Here is a 15,844-nt window from a genome sequence, read left to right as displayed (position 1 = left end):
TGGTAAGCTAAAATTAGTTTTATTTATGTGTAAGATAATTTATTTCATATAATTTTTCTAACTTTTTAAACATGTGCACAAATTTTAATATATGAAATTTTTTTTTCTCTCCTAAAATATTTATAAAAAAGTTTTGTTCAAATTTACCCATAAACACAATGAAATGGATTGGAAAAGTTATATGTGAGTATGATTGCAAAATATAGAAGTAAAACTAAAGGAGTTTGACACATGAAAGAATATTGTGCAAAAGGATGTTGTATAGTATTGTGTTGCCTCACTAAAATAGGTCTCCAATTCATACCTTATCATTTACAAACTAGTAAGTTGTTGTACACGTTCATTGGTAAGTTCTATGTTTTGGCATGAAGCACTATTATTATTCATATACTTGTCTCTCCTTTCTTTCTCACAGAAAAGTTTCACTCAGAAAACGTATTTAAAGGTGTTGTGAAATGTACACTCCCATTTTTCACCACCCTAGATATGGGACAAAGGGAGATCATCAAAAGAGGAAACCACATTCATTCCATTGCATGGAAAAAGAAATGACAGACACTATACATCCGTGTCCATGCCATACAGGAGTCTTAACAAGTCATTGACTTCGAGTATTGCGAGAGAAATTACTCATCAAGTAAAAAGATTATTTGACTCTGTTATTGTTTGTACCACCTTTGATTCCAGCAGTTTGTTTGCCACACTATGTTACCATTTGCTTCTTATCCTAGTAATTGAGTTTTTTGTTCTAATAGAGGTTGTTCCCCCTCTTCAGGTTGTTAAACATCAAGATTAAATAAACATCATTCCAAGTTTATTTATAAAAAAATCCCCAACATGTTTTAAGCTTTGTGTACATCACTGATAATTTCGTTTCTTATAAAAAAAAAAAACGGAATCAACATATTCAGCACTTGGGAACATTTCAGAAAAATGTGAATTAATTCAATTATTTGAGCATTACATATTATCTTTGTAATTTATGCATATCAAATTTTACATAAATGAGTCGTTTACGTATATTTTGACTAATATATTATCTATCAAAGTAGAACCTTTCTTTTATTCATATGAAATGTATAAACTTAATCTATTTTATAAAAAAAAATTATTTCGAATATTACATTGGTTTCATATTCAATGAAGCTATGAGTACAAAAATTCGACTCTTAATATCAATTGTTCTTTTAATTTATACCCAAAAGACATTCATCATAAATCTTTCATAATTTAGAAAAATAAAAAATACTCGCTGAAATTCTCTTCTGCTACTCTAGAAAGCCAGCCATTGTTGAACTAAACAAACTTGTTCCTGCTCAGACTTAAAAGCCAGGTTCCACTTCACACCTCACACTATGTTTTTCTCTTCTTTTTTAGCCTTGCATGGAGCAAGAAGCAAGAAGAAAGAAGCAAGATGGGCTAGTAAAGAAAGGCACTGGCACAACGGTAAATTTTATTTCAAGCTCAATCGTTTTGGAAGGATGGCAGAAATATTAAATATACTGATAAACAATCAATATCCGACGTGTATTGATGAGCATCTGGAAAGGCAGAAAAGGGTGAGAGAAGAGCAAGCCAGTATGATGAATGATTTGCAAGTCACGGCGGAGGAGTCCGGTGTCCCCGACCACGATGAGGTCTATTATCAGAGCCTCCATCTGAAGATTCGTTTGCATCATCAGATCCAGACTGTCCATCATAATTTTCCCCCCAGAGTGTCGCTGGTCTTCTTATTCGCATCTGGAGTGTGGTGCCCCTGGACACAGAAGCAGGTTGAAGAATGAGGAAAAACACAGCTAGCAGACCACCATCATCTATGGGATCATCAACCCCAAATGAAGTTTGAAGTGTGCTAAGGAGGTCACCGAGATCCCTCTGCCGCTCTAACCTCCTCCAGTTACGCTGACGTTCTGGGTCTACTGCAGATGGGCGCTCTAGAGGATGTTCAAGTCTTGCATGCTTTCTAAGATCTGGGTATGTGCCACTGAAGTTGCAAGTCTCACAAGAACAGCTCCTTGATTTTTCATTCATAAAATGCCGAGCCGCCTCCACTACTTTCCACTCTTTTATTTGCCCTCTACATAGAGGGCATACTAACTTTGACTTTGCCTCATTGTCACAGGATAAGGCTTGCATTGTAACCAAACCTTCACTTCTGTCTTCAGGCACATCAATTCTACTTTGGACAGTCACCTCACTTATGTCTTCCGGTACATTAATTCCACTTTGGACAGTCACCTCCTCATTTCTGTCTTCTGGCACCTCAATTATACTATCGACAGTGTTAGAAATTTGACTTTCTACTTGAGCAATGGTTGGTGTGGTGTCAGAAAATGACTTGCGGAACTGATCAAGACAGTTTGAGTGGCGATAGCTAGTGTTACACATGTAAGGGCGGCATCCTTTCTCATGGGATGAACATATAAGGAGAACAGCATTGTGAGGGTGTTCCATGCACACTGGACACCTGGCATCTTCCCATTCTTTAACGTTTTCCTCTGACTCTCTAAGAGCAGATCTTCCAACTCGACTAGAGCTGCTCGGGTAAGGTGATGCTCTGCTACTTTCATGTGACAAAGACCTATCCCTTCTCTCCTTTGGCATCTTGAATTGTCAATACTTTTTAAACACGCTAAGACTCCACCACCCAGAGGAATAACTGAAGCAACTGGAAACCTACATACAGGTAGCATGAACATGAACAAAACTGAATTCAACATCAATACACGCACCGGAAAAACTCATGTCAAATACATCACACATCAGTGAAAAAAAAAAAGTCATCCATGAGTAAAGCAACAGAACCTACAAAACGATATAGCTGGAATTCATATTCATAATTATTCTACAAACAAATTTCATTCCAAAACTCCATGTAAATCTTGAAAGTATAATGGTTATCATTAATACAAATCCATGAGAGGAATTGGTTTACGGAAAATACAGAAGTTATGCACAGAAGACTTTAAAAATAAATGCACTACTGTAAGCTTTTGCTAGTGAATGCTAACGAATCCTTTCTTCTTATTTCTCCATTATTATCATGACCCAAATCCAGTGTCCATGACTAGAATAGATTAGAGTAAATTGAAACCTTATTTCCACCCATTTTACACGAGACTTTCCCAAAGTCGATAATATCCTTCTTCACGATATCAAGTGTTCAAAACAAAATCAATCATATCAAATTTTATGGCAATTTAAAACAAAAAGAGTTCAGAAAACTACTATAATCTTTTTATAACTAAAATTGGAATGATAAACATTCTTCACATCCCTAATATAAAAGGGAGTCTCCAAAGACACAGCGAGGTCAGCCCAAAATACCTTAATACAGGTAAGCATTCAAATAATTATATATTTTTCTATCATTTTCTCATAAAAACTCAATATTATGAAAATTTCCAAAATAGAATAGCTTGTTCTCACTTCTCGTTATAATTTGGAAAAATCCAAAGCATCAATAATACCACCATCGCATGTATAATTATATACACCATAATAAGCAAGAGATAAACCACAGACCAAGTAATAGATATAGGATCCGTTCACCCAGTAGCTTACATATATAATATATACTATGTGCGCATAGAGTATTTATTTTCTCACTATGGTAAGGCATTGTCTCCGTTTCAGTAAGAGCAGGTGTTCTAACATAGACCCCATGAAAAATTGCAATCAAACAAATCCTAGACAATAACAAGTGATGTATTCAACGTATCACATCTCAACAACTTCATACCATATCTGTTCACTTTGTTACTACGGCACAAAAACTTTGCCAGAGCATTATTCTCAATACACATTGAATAAAAAACTAATATTTGTATACTATAGACTACAGCATGCAAATTTTAAAATATAAGAACCAACACATCGTAAATCCTAAAATATAGAAAAAAATAAACGCCTAAATAAACTACTCCAATCCTATCGTGTAACTGAATTGAAATGGATCATATTTGAGATTTTACCACAAGAAGCTAGATTTTCTAAGCTTTCCAACAAGCTCAGGATCACACATAAGAAAGAATTCGGCAAAACTATCGTATGAATTTTAAGAACCAGGAGGAGCCCCCGTGGTTGAAGAATTCCAAAACTTAATAGACTAAAATTTGCTGATCAAAGAAAAAAAGTAGACTAAATAATTATTGTCTTCCAAACCCCGCTGATTCATTCAAAAGCAATTTTCCAAACTCATGTTATGAGCAATCAAATTGGGCATGGTTTTATCAAAATACTGAACAGAAAAGTTAATTTCACGAAGTTACAGTTACAGGGAGTTCTATAGTCATCAAGACATTTTGAAAATTTTCAGGATCAATGAACTGCATGAAAGCTTCCAATTAAAGTTGTTTCCAATTCAAAATCATTGGTATAGCTTAAGTTATTCTCCTTTAAAGTAGGATGACTCATCAAAACCTACAGCAGATAATCATGTTCTAAAATTTATTATGAATTTTGTTGTACGCTAATGAAATTTTCCGGTTAGATACTTCATTAAAAGTTTTCGAAATCATCTACATAGCTTTAGTTATTCTCTTTAAAGTAGGTTGACTCCTCAAAACTTACAGCAGATAATCATGTTCTCAACTTTATTTTGAATTTTGTTGTATGCCAATGAAATTTTCTGGTTAGATACTTCATTAAAAAGCTTTCAAACCAAGCATCCCTTTCACAGCATGTAGACCGGAAAATTTTCGTAAAACAATTATTCCAACATCAAACCAAGCATCATAGATCTCATTCATGAAATTTATAGAAAAATAAAACATGGTAGCAAAATCCACGCTTAAACCCCAGTTTATCGCATGACTCGAAGGCTGAACTTCGGCCAAACACTTTGTGAGTAAATTCTCCAACTTTCACAAGTCTTCAAATTTTTCAATCCTCTCAGCCCCTCTATTTGCAAAGCTATACAAGTCGAGCCAACAGCTTATTTATCACAGAAAACTCCGCAAGAAACAATATTCCATTTCAAAACCCTAGTTTACGGAAACCAAACATACAGAAGCAATTCAACGAATCCGACTCCACAGATCAAGAGAAATAGCAATAAATTGAAGTTTAATCTCTAAATCCCTCACCACTTCGATCTTCTTCAACCTCCACGAAAAAAAATTAGATGTGCTGAAACCCTGAAGCTTGTGATACCGTCGGGTTTCTCTCGTTCTCCTCTACAATTTCTTCAACTGTGAACAACGCAAGGGAGATCTCGATCGATCTTCCTCTTTTTCTTTGTGTTTCCCCTTTTTCTTCCTCCCTTCTTCCTCTCTTTCTCTCTGCTTCTTCTGCACTTCCACGTTGGAAACCCAGTGATTCCTCCCATTATATAACTTTCATTATTTACTTTGTAGGACCTACACTTCCCCAATTCCCATATTCTTTTTTCTTCCACCTTTTCTTTAAAACAGAACTATGAATCTTCCTACCATATTTTTAATTACTAATCCTTCTTATAGTAAGTATTAATAACTTTTAATATTTTGAAAATATTAGATTTCACATAATACTACTCTTACACATTAAGCATTAAGGATACTGTATATTTCAAAAGCCTTTAAATCTCATCAATTACTCTCTTTATAAATCTTTAAATAAATTACATTTATCACTTCTAAAAATTTGGAAAATTACATAAATATTGTCTAGTTTTTAAAAATATCTAACCACTTAAATTTCTAAAAAATAATTTTACTACACACATCCCTATAACCTCACAATTTCAAATCCAATTTACATAATATCATCTAACACATGAAAATCTCTAAGCATGTAAGATTATTATATACAACAAATTCTCCTTTCAAATATTTAATAGTAGTAATATATTTCAGTACATGTTAAAACATTAAGTAATATATTAGTAGTTTGTTCTTTAACATGAACCGCCATAAGGAGAATTATCCAATGAATTGTGCAATTTCTGAAGTTGATTTGTCCTGTTGTTGATTCTTGCAAAGCATGAGATCCACAATTTAGACTGTTCCAAATTTCCACATTCCCCAAATAATCATAGCCAATAACTTTTCAGGGAAATTGTGAATTAAATTCATTGCACTTAACCCTTTTTCATTTTAATAGCTTTATTTGTTAAATATGGAAAAAAACAAAAAACTTCACCTTTCCCTAAAACAACAATGTAAACTGTGCATGCATATTCATTGTCTGAACTTCCATATACATGCATGATGTATATTAATTTTTAGTAGAAGTTGTAATTTAAATTTATGAACGAAATATAATAAAAATCTTGTTTAGAACTTCCATATACATGCAATAAATTTTTAATAAGTAAAACTAAAAATCTTAATTTTAAAATTTTCATCACAAATTATACAAGCAGAAATAAAAAATTATAACTGATATTTGTTATCTGTGGTTGAATTGGTATTCGACAAGTAGCACGTGGACTTGTACCTGTATGTTGTGTCCAACTATCAGTTATTATTAACCCAACTGTTTGGCAACAAAATATTTAATATTTTAAATGAATTAAATATTCATGAAATTGAAAAATGAAATTAAATGATTATTAATATATATATATATATATATATATATATATATATATATATTTATTTATTTTTTTCAAAATTTTCATTCAATTTGGTATTTTGTCTCTTTAAAATCGATGTTAATAATTTTAACACAATCATAATTAAAAATATTAAAAAAATATTTATTGGTTTTAATGTGATTTTTTACTCAAGAAATTAGCTTAATAATATTTTTTAATCATCACAATAAAAGTTAAAAACCTCTATGTATAAAATTAAAACTTTTCGTGGATAATTATACGGCTTCCATGAATTTTAAAATTGAGAGTTCGTTTAGACCATGCATACTAATCAAAATCTAAAATGGAATTGCAACAGGTAATTGTTTATTTTATTAGAAAATAAGAATACTATTATGAATGTTAATTGTGATTTAGTTTATCTGTACTAGATTCTATATAGAAAAATTTATTAGATTTTAAAGAATATGATGAATGGTTTTCTAAGTAAAAAAACCTAATATTCTTTTCATTCTTAAATTATGTATTTTTTTATGTTTAATTTCACGTTAATAACAATATAAATAATAACAAATTTCACGTTATTTCACGTTAACTAAATATCAGATCAAATCTTAAAATATAAATAATAACAAATTTCACATTAATAAATTTAAAGATTAATTTATAATTTAAATTTATCATAGATAATTTCAGTGAAATGATTTTGGTATAGATTTTTAAGTAAGTTAAGTCTCATTTCACTATTTCACTCATTATTTTTTGTAGTATTGAATTAGAGATAAATTCATTATTTTGATAATTTTTTCCCTCATTTATTTTTTTTCTTTCTTCCATGTAATCCACCTTGTTTGTTAGAAGTAAATATAAACTTTCAAATTTTGTTAAGATTTTCCTGCTTCATGTTCTTAATCTTTCACCCCTTTTATAACATATCTGTGAGACTTTGAGACTTGTCCAAATATGTTTTCTTAGTTAACGTCTGGAAGATCGTTAACTAGAATTATAATATTTAAGTAAATAAAAAAGAAAACTATTTGAACATTATATTTCTGATTGTCTTTTTTAAGTCTTAATTTTTATAATAATTTAAGTGAGGAAAGTTGATGATGTTTTACACTTTTAAATTGCATAAAAAATATAAATTCAATTAAATATGATTAGTTATAAGTTGGTATATGATAATGGAATATTAGATATAGTAAATAATATTAACATAGAATGTATAAAATTATTTGGTTAACTAAGTATATTTTATAATGAGTTTAAGTTATAGAGACTTTTTTTAAAGTTAATTTTTGAGAAAAAAAAATCATATTAGATGGAATTAACAAAGAGGTAAAAAAAAAAACTTAAAATCTTTTAAGGTTTGAGTTGAGTAAGATGTCTTATTATGACTTTATTTGATAGAGCTAATTTTTAAATGTTTGAATTATTTTCTATTGTAATTATTGTCATTGATGAGATATATTACTTTATTATAAAACTTTATCCAAATTATATAAACAAATATATGATGTACTAAGTAAAGAATAAATAAATTATCTTGTAGTCTGTTTAAAGAAAAAAAAAAGTTATTGTAACTTTTAAAATATTATTATAATTTTGAAACAATACAGTTGAATATAAAAATACAAAACATATATATATTTGATAATTATATATATATATATATATATATATATATATATATATATATATATATATATATATAAATCCATTTTGATAAAGTACTACAACAGCGATAAAGTGTGTATATACTTTATATATATATATATATATATAAATCCATTTTGATAAAGTACTACAACAGCGATAAAGTGTGTATATACTTTATATATATATATATATATATATATATATATATATATATATATATATATATATATATATATATATATATATATATATTTTAAAAAAGTGTTTGAAAGCAATTATAGAACTAACACATAATTTCTCACGTACTCGTGGAAACAGATATTTATTATTTTCCTACTTTTGGGCATTGAGAATAATAAATCGTGTTACCAAATTATTTCCAAACATGGTTATTATTCGACTAAGTTAAAAAATTGTTTTAAATGAAATATCAGAAACAAACAGTGACGTTTTTTTTTACTACATATTCTCCGCATTAGATTAAAAGAAATCACGAAGGTTTATGAATCTCATTATTTATTTAATAATCTCACTGTAATTTATAATTTATAATGAGATTTAATTGCTGAGTCTCACCATGTGATGACGTACGAAGCATGCAATGAAACATGGTAGTCAGAAAGGAATGTCAAAATAGAAAGATTGTTGCAGTAATTTGTGGTTAGTAAAAGGATACACACAAAATTCAAACGGAGATTTTATTCTTTTAGAAGAAACAAATAGCGAAGGCTCCGACAACAACAACAACAGCACCGAGGGGGTCTCCGAGAAAGGAAGTGTGACACAAAACACAATCCTTGATTTCCAATTCTACGCTGCAAACAATGGATCCCCGTCAGCTCTGATTCACGTCCTTTACACGCTACCCTGTAAGTTATCATTTTTCTTATTTTTCTTCCATTTTAATTCTCAGCATTTCTTTGGGGTGCCATTGTATGAATTTAAACTTCAACCTAGATTTAAGGAGGACCGGGCTGTAGAAGTTCGTTTAATTCAAAATGGGTTGTGTTGTGTCATTGATTTGATCATTGTTACCATGCCAATCAAATTGTCTATGGAACGGGTTCAATGAGAAGGGTCAGATTTCATGGTAGATCTAATGTTTTATCAACTTCGTGTTATGGGTTTAAAGTTGGATTACGGTTCCATCTGGATTGATCTCCATCCTCAACTACTTCACTTTTTTCATAAATTATCTTTCTTTATCTGAATGTGTATCTTTTGCGCCACTAATATGATATTTCTATGAATTGTTCTTTTTCAGAGAGAAAAACGCCTTTGAAGTTTCAGCTCACGAATGAAATATTTGATTTTGAGTGAGAGGAACCAAATACACGTTCATCAATGTCTAATCTACCCGATTCAACGAGGAGTGTGGCTGTGCAACTTATTTTCTTATTTATTTGTAAGCATGAAAAACACAGTAACCAAATTGCTGGATTTTTTTTTTTTGGTGATGGAGAAGGTTACTGTTGATTATAATTTTTCAATTGAGATATAATGTTAATCTGCTACTGATCTGTGTTGCAGGCCAAACATTTTGTGCTGCTGAAAGGCTTGAAAACGTTGTTTAGTTTGCTTTGAATTCAGTGAGTCATTTTCTTTGGGATAAGTTCTTTATTGTATATGTATAACTGAAAATATTTTATACGTCCTCTCTCTTCCTAAATGTGTTTGCATGTGTGTTTATTGTTTGTATGGATAATATTTTCACCGTGCATGCTCTTCCTTTCTTCCTTCACAAATCTCTCTAGAGTTTTACTGGGTACTTGTGTTGTGTTTCATATGTATTTAATTTGCATTTGATTTGAATTTGGATTATTTGTGTTACAGAATATTGATGCTTGATTGGAGTCATTAACACGTGGGAGTCCTTCTCACTCTATTGATTGTCTCTTCCTACATTGTCTTTGTTAGGGCCTTTGTTCTTCTCATTCTCAGCATTCTTTTAATAAGTGAGAACCTGATGCTTTCGTCAAAATAAGATACCAAAAGATGCAAATGCAAACTGGTGTTAATGTGGTAGAGGATCAATATGAGCAATGTGAGGCTGGATATCCAAACAAAACTGCTATAGCATGCATGATAAATGCAGAGATTAGTGCTGTGTTGGCAGTTATGCGAAGAAATGTTAGATGGGGAATTCATTACATTTCAGATGATGATCAATCCGAGCACTTCCTTGTTCAGTCATTAAAGACGTTGAGGAGGCAAATTTTCTCATGGCAGAATCAATGGCGTGCCATCAACCCTGCCTTGTATCTCCAGCCTTTTTTGGATGTGATACGATCAGATGAAACTAGTGCGCCTATTACTGGTGTTGCTTTGTCATCTGTTTACAAAATCCTAACTCTAGATGTGATTGATAAGCATACTGTCAACGTTGGGGATACCATGCACTTGGTGGTTGATTCCGTCACTAGTTGCAGATTTGAAGTGACTGATCCTGGATCAGAAGAAGTGGTATTAATGAAGATTTTGCAAGTTCTTCTAGCTTGTGTTAAAGGTAAAGCATCTGTAATGCTGAGTAACCAACACGTTTGCACCATAGTGAACACTTGTTTCCGAATAGTTCATCAAGCAGGAACCAAAGGTGAGCTGTTCCAACGAATAGCACGGTACACAATGCATGAACTGGTTAGGTCTATATTTTCTCACCTTCAGAACTTTGACAACACAAAGTGTGGATTCATAAATGGGAGCGCTACCTTAAAGCAAGTGGTATAAGATTTGTGTTTCCTTTGACCTTTTTGGTTGCATTTCACACTTGTTGATGCGATTAATTTGCCAGTTATAAAAAAATTGAAAGGAAAATTCTATTCTGGGCCGGATAAAATTTCTTATTTGCTCAAAAAAAATTGCTATTATAAGTTTTCCCAGTCTACAAATATGAAATTGTTAAAAAAGAAAATATCCTTAACTTCTTCTTATGTTACTGCATATTATTTATGTAAAATTTCAATTTCCATTAATAGGGATTAAAGAAGGTCAAGTAAATGACTACGAAATCTTTTAGGTAGATTATCCGAAACTTATCGGGAAAGAAGGAAAAATGCTTGCAATAACGTATGTTAATAAAATAAAATCTGGTGGGGGTGGGGTGGGGGTCAAGGAAGAAGCAAAGTATCTTTGCTTGAGATGCATATATTTTATATTTAGTTAGGGGTAGATATTTGTCTAGTATATTATTAAACTTTCAAATGCCAATATTGTATAGTCAAATCTATATTCTCTCAGTTCAATTGTCCTGCTGCCATAAACAACCTGAATTTTTAGACTTAGGACATGCATAAACTTGAAATTAAGTAATGATATACATATAGTGTTTTTGCAGACCAATGGACTAAATAATGACCATGCTTTGGCAAGCAGAAAATTGGAAAATGAGAGGCTTAATTCTGCACGTGATGCTCAACCATTGTCTACAATCATTGCTTCCGGTGCTGCACCTGTTGGGGCAGCAAATGCAGTGGATGAAAACACAGCTATTGCTAGCAGTGGCAATGAAACTGATCCACACGAATTACTGCTCATGACTGATGGGGTTCCCTGTATAGTGGAAATATTTCACTTCTTGTGTTCTTTGCTGAATGTCACTGAGCATATGGGAGTGAATCCTAGATCAAACACAATGACATTTGATGAAGATGTGCCTCTTTTTTCATTAACTTTGATTAATTCGGCCATAGAGTTGGGAGGGCCATCCTTCCGCCATCATCCAAGACTGCTGTGTTTAATCCAGGATGAATTATTCTTCAATCTTATGCAATATGGTTTATCAATGAGCCCTCTTGTACTTTCAATGGTGTGTAGCATTGTTCTCAATTTGTATCAACATCTTCGTCAAGAACTCAAGTTACAGCTAGAAGCATTTTTTTCTTGCGTAATTTTGAGGCTTGCACAAAGCAAATATGGTGCATCATATCAGCAACAAGAGGTTGTGATGGAAGCACTTGTTGATTTTTGCAGGCAAAAAACATTCATGGTGGAGATGTACGCCAACTTTGACTGTGACATAAGTTGCAGTGATGTCTTCGAAGATATTGTTAATTTGTTGTCCAAAAGTGCATTTCCTGTGAACAATCCATTATCTTCCATGCACATTCTTTCCTTAGATGGTCTTATTGCTGTAATGCAGGGAATTTCCGAAAGAATAGGTAGTGAATCTTTAAGTTCAGAACAATCTCCTGTGAATTTTGAGGAGTATACACCATTCTGGATGGAAAAGTGTGACAGTTTTGATGACCCAAATGATTGGGTTCCTTTTGTCTGCCGAAGAAAGTACATAAAGAGAAAATTAATGATTGGAGCTGATCACTTCAATCGGGATATTAAGAAAGGTCTAGAGTTTCTCCAAGGAGAACATCTTTTGCCTAACAAACCTGATTCCGAAAGTGTTGCCTGCTTTTTAAGATACACAGCTGGGTTAGATAAGAATTTCATTGGTGATTTCCTTGGAGATCATGATGAATTCTACATTCAGGTTCTTCATGAATTTGCTAAGACATTTGATTTCCATGATATGACCTTAGACACAGCCCTACGTGTATTTTTGGAGACTTTTAGGCTTCCTGGAGAATCACAGAAGATACACAGGGTGCTTGAAGCTTTCTCTGAGAGATATTATGAACAATCACCAGATATCCTAGCTAACAAGGATGCTGCTCTCGTGTTATCATACTCAATTATATTGCTTAATACAGATCATCATAATGTGCAGGTCAAAAAGAAGATGACAGAAGAGGATTTTATCCGAAATAATAGGCTTATAAATGATGGCAATGATCTACCTCGAGAATTTCTGTCAGAGATTTATCATTCAATTTGTAAGAATGAAATTCGTACCACTCTTGAACCAGGCTTTGGATTTCCTGAAATGACCCCAAGTCGGTGGATTTCTCTGATGCACGAGGCAAATAAAACTTCTCCATACATTGTCTCGGATTCCCGTGCATACTTAGATTATGATATGTTTGTGTTGCTGTCGGGTCCAACAATTGCTGCCATTTCTGTGGTTTTTGATAATGCTGAAAGTAAAGAGGTATATCAAAGATGTATGGATGGATTCTTAGTTGCTGCTAAGATATCAGCCCACTATCATCTTGAAAATGTACTTGATGATCTGGTTGTGTGCCTCTGTAAGTTCATTACCATTTTGGATCCATTATCAGTTGATGATTCTGTCCTGGCCTTGGGAGATGACACAAAAGTAAGAATTGCAACTGAGACAGTTTTCACTATTGCAAATAGTTATGGTGATTACATCCGCACAGGGTGGAGGAATATTCTTGATTGTATTTTAATATTTTACAAGTTAGGCCTCCTTCCTCCTCACTTGGCCAGTGATGCAGCTGACGAGTCACGGATAACTACAGAAATTGGACATGGAAAATATAACTCATATTCTTTAGTTTCATCTAATTTTCAATATATTCCTCCAAAGAGATCCTCAGGATTAATTAGTAGGTTTAGTCAACTCTTATCACTTGGTTCTGAAAGGATACAATCAATACCGACAAAAGAACAGCTGGTTGCTCATGAGCAAGCTACACAAGCAATTCAGAAGTGTCACATTGATAGCATATTCACTGAGAGTAAATTTCTGCAAGCTGAATCTCTATTGAATCTTGAAAGAGCACTCATCAATGCTGGATCTCAACATCTGAAAGGAAACAGAATACTTGAGGATGAAGAGTCTTCGGTTTTCTGCCTGGAGTTATTGGTGGCAATTACTCTGAATAACAGGGACAGAGTTGTACTTCTTTGGACGGGTGTTTATGAACACATATCCAATATTATTCAGTCAACTGTGATACCTTGTGCTCTGGTAGAAAAGGCTATTTTTGGACTTCTTAGAATTTGCCACCGCTTACTTCCCTACAAAGACAACATTACTGATGAACTTTTGAGGTCCCTGCAACTTGTCTTGAAGCTTGACGCACTAGTTGCAGATGCGTACTATGAGCAAATTACAAAGGAAGTCGGTTACCTTGTGAGGGCAAATGCTTCTCATATTAGATCTCAGTCTGGATGGTGGACTATTATAGCTCTGCTCTCAATCACTTCTAGACACCTGGAATCATCTGAGGCTGGATTTGATGCGCTGCTGTTCATTATGTCTGATGGAGCTCACTTGCTCCCTGCTAATTACTTTCTCTGTGTAGATGCTGCGAGACAGTTTGCCGAGTCTCGTGTGGGACCGGTAGATCGATCTATAATTGCACTAGATCTTATGGCAAGTTCTGTGAATTCCTTAGAAAAATGGTTGAATAATGCTAAGAAAGCTGCGAAACAACAGGAAGTGGAAAAGATGTTGCAGGATATTGGGGAGATGTGGTTTAGGCTAGTGCAGGGACTGGGGAAAGTATCTTTGGACCAGAGAGAGGAGGTTAGAAATCATGCATTGTTATCTTTACAGAAGTGCTTGAAAGGAACTGTTGGGACTCACCTCCCACGTGATTTGTGGTTGACATGTTTTGATCAAGTGATCTTCACTGTGCTCGAAGACCTGCTTGAAATTGCGCAGTCACATTCTCAAAAGATCTACCCAAATATAGAAGGAACACTTGTTATTGCCTTGAAGCTTATGTCTGAAATTTTCCTCCAGTTACTCCTAGAACTATCACAATTGGTGGCCTTCTGCAAACTATGGGAGGGTATGCTAAGCTGTATGAAAAAATGTGTGAAGATGAAAATTAAAGGAAGAAGAAGTGAGAAGCTTCAAGAGCTTGTGCCTGAGCTTCTGAAGTACATTTTGCTTGTTATGAAATCTGCGGACATACTAGTGGAGATTAATAATGGTTCGGGAGAAAATAGTTTGTGGGAGCTGACATGGCTACATATGAAGAATATTGCTCCCTCATTGCAATCTGAGGTGTTTCCTGAGCAAGATACGGAGCAGCTACAGCACAGACAGGTTAAAGCAGTTGAAAGTTTGGGATCTGATGCAAACATTTCTGATCCTTCAAATGAAAAAGAGGGCAAAGATGGAGTTGAGATCAGTTTATTCTAGCTGACAGTGCCTAAGCAACCTGAATTGGCTTTTCTGTGTCCCTCTGAACACCACCACAATCTTAGTCTAACCTTGATCAATTTTCATTTTTGTATCTTGAGGTTGTGCGGGTGTTATAGCTAATTATACAGTAGATGACATTATTAATGTGGTTGGAGCAGGTTGATCAGGCTAAGCATGAAGTGAAGTTGCCTGTTATTTGGTATTCTCTCTTTCTCATCATTGGCACAGGGACTTTTGGTTGGAGATGTGTTATACTACATAGATACATTATAAAGCATCAGTATTTCATTCTAGGTTGTACAGAACTCAAAACTATCTCTTTTTGTATTGGCTGGGACATGTATTTACCCTGTATGTTAGGTATGTAAACAACATTTTTTAGATGATCATAAATATACACACACATATTAAGATTATTAAGTGTACTTGGGAACAAGTGTTGTTATATTATATAGACTTTGGTTCTGTTTCTAAAGAGGGTCAAATCGTTTTTGGTTTAAGCAAAATTAATTTGCTTTTGATCAATGTATTCCCTTTTTCGTGCCACACTCAATTTCAACCACTGATAACAACCACTGATAAAATTGTGTTCTTTTTGTAGAACCATGAAACAGACACGGGATTTTACCCCGTTTAATAATTGTTTATGG

General features: G+C 33.2%; 2 protein-coding genes across 4 annotated transcripts; one reads left to right on the top strand and one right to left on the bottom strand.

Moving 5' to 3' along the window:
- Positions 1–1,436: 1,436 nt before the first annotated feature.
- On the bottom strand, positions 1,437–5,316 carry LOC114184004 (MAP kinase kinase kinase, putative (DUF1644)). The gene is made up of 2 exons (XM_085675133.1): positions 5,088–5,316; positions 1,437–2,676 (listed from the first exon to the last, which is right to left on the bottom strand). Exon 2 carries the CDS (start codon positions 2,602–2,604, stop codon positions 1,600–1,602), a length of 1,005 nt encoding a protein of 334 aa, XP_085531259.1. The 5' UTR covers positions 2,605–2,676; positions 5,088–5,316; the 3' UTR covers positions 1,437–1,599.
- Positions 5,317–8,839: 3,523 nt separating this feature from the next.
- Positions 8,840–15,614, top strand: LOC114193095 (ARF guanine-nucleotide exchange factor GNOM-like). 3 transcript variants are annotated; one of them, XM_085675126.1, is made up of 5 exons: positions 8,840–9,048; positions 9,444–9,584; positions 9,710–9,768; positions 10,097–10,772; positions 11,503–15,614. In XM_085675126.1, exons 4-5 carry the CDS (start codon positions 10,175–10,177, stop codon positions 15,189–15,191), a joined length of 4,287 nt encoding a protein of 1,428 aa, XP_085531252.1. In that variant the 5' UTR covers positions 8,840–9,048; positions 9,444–9,584; positions 9,710–9,768; positions 10,097–10,174; the 3' UTR covers positions 15,192–15,614. The 3 variants fall into 3 exon arrangements, with proteins under 3 accessions (XP_085531252.1, XP_027938605.2, XP_027938597.2); XM_028082804.2 differs by having other exon boundaries at positions 10,097–10,900; positions 11,514–15,614; XM_028082796.2 differs by having other exon boundaries at positions 10,013–10,900; positions 11,514–15,614.
- The last annotated feature ends 230 nt before the right edge of the window (positions 15,615–15,844 follow it).

Source organism: Vigna unguiculata, chromosome 1, assembly GCF_037176805.1.
Source record: "Vigna unguiculata cultivar grain cowpea cultivar isolate G323 ecotype 2 chromosome 1, ASM3717680v1, whole genome shotgun sequence".
Classification (NCBI taxonomy): Eukaryota; Viridiplantae; Streptophyta; class Magnoliopsida; order Fabales; family Fabaceae; genus Vigna; species Vigna unguiculata.
This window is presented reverse-complemented; position numbering and strand designations above follow the sequence as displayed.

Bases quoted from the DNA above. Each gene is read 5' to 3' on its own strand.
- LOC114184004 (XM_085675133.1), bottom strand. From the start codon at position 2,604: ATGCCAAAGGAGAGAAGGGATAGGTCTTTGTCACATGAAAGTAGCAGA.
- LOC114193095 (XM_028082804.2), top strand. From the start codon at position 10,175: ATGCAAATGCAAACTGGTGTTAATGTGGTAGAGGATCAATATGAGCAA. The intron at 10,901-11,513 runs GTATAAGATTTG...GTGTTTTTGCAG, and splicing joins GCGCTACCTTAAAGCAAGTG to ACCAATGGACTAAATAATGA.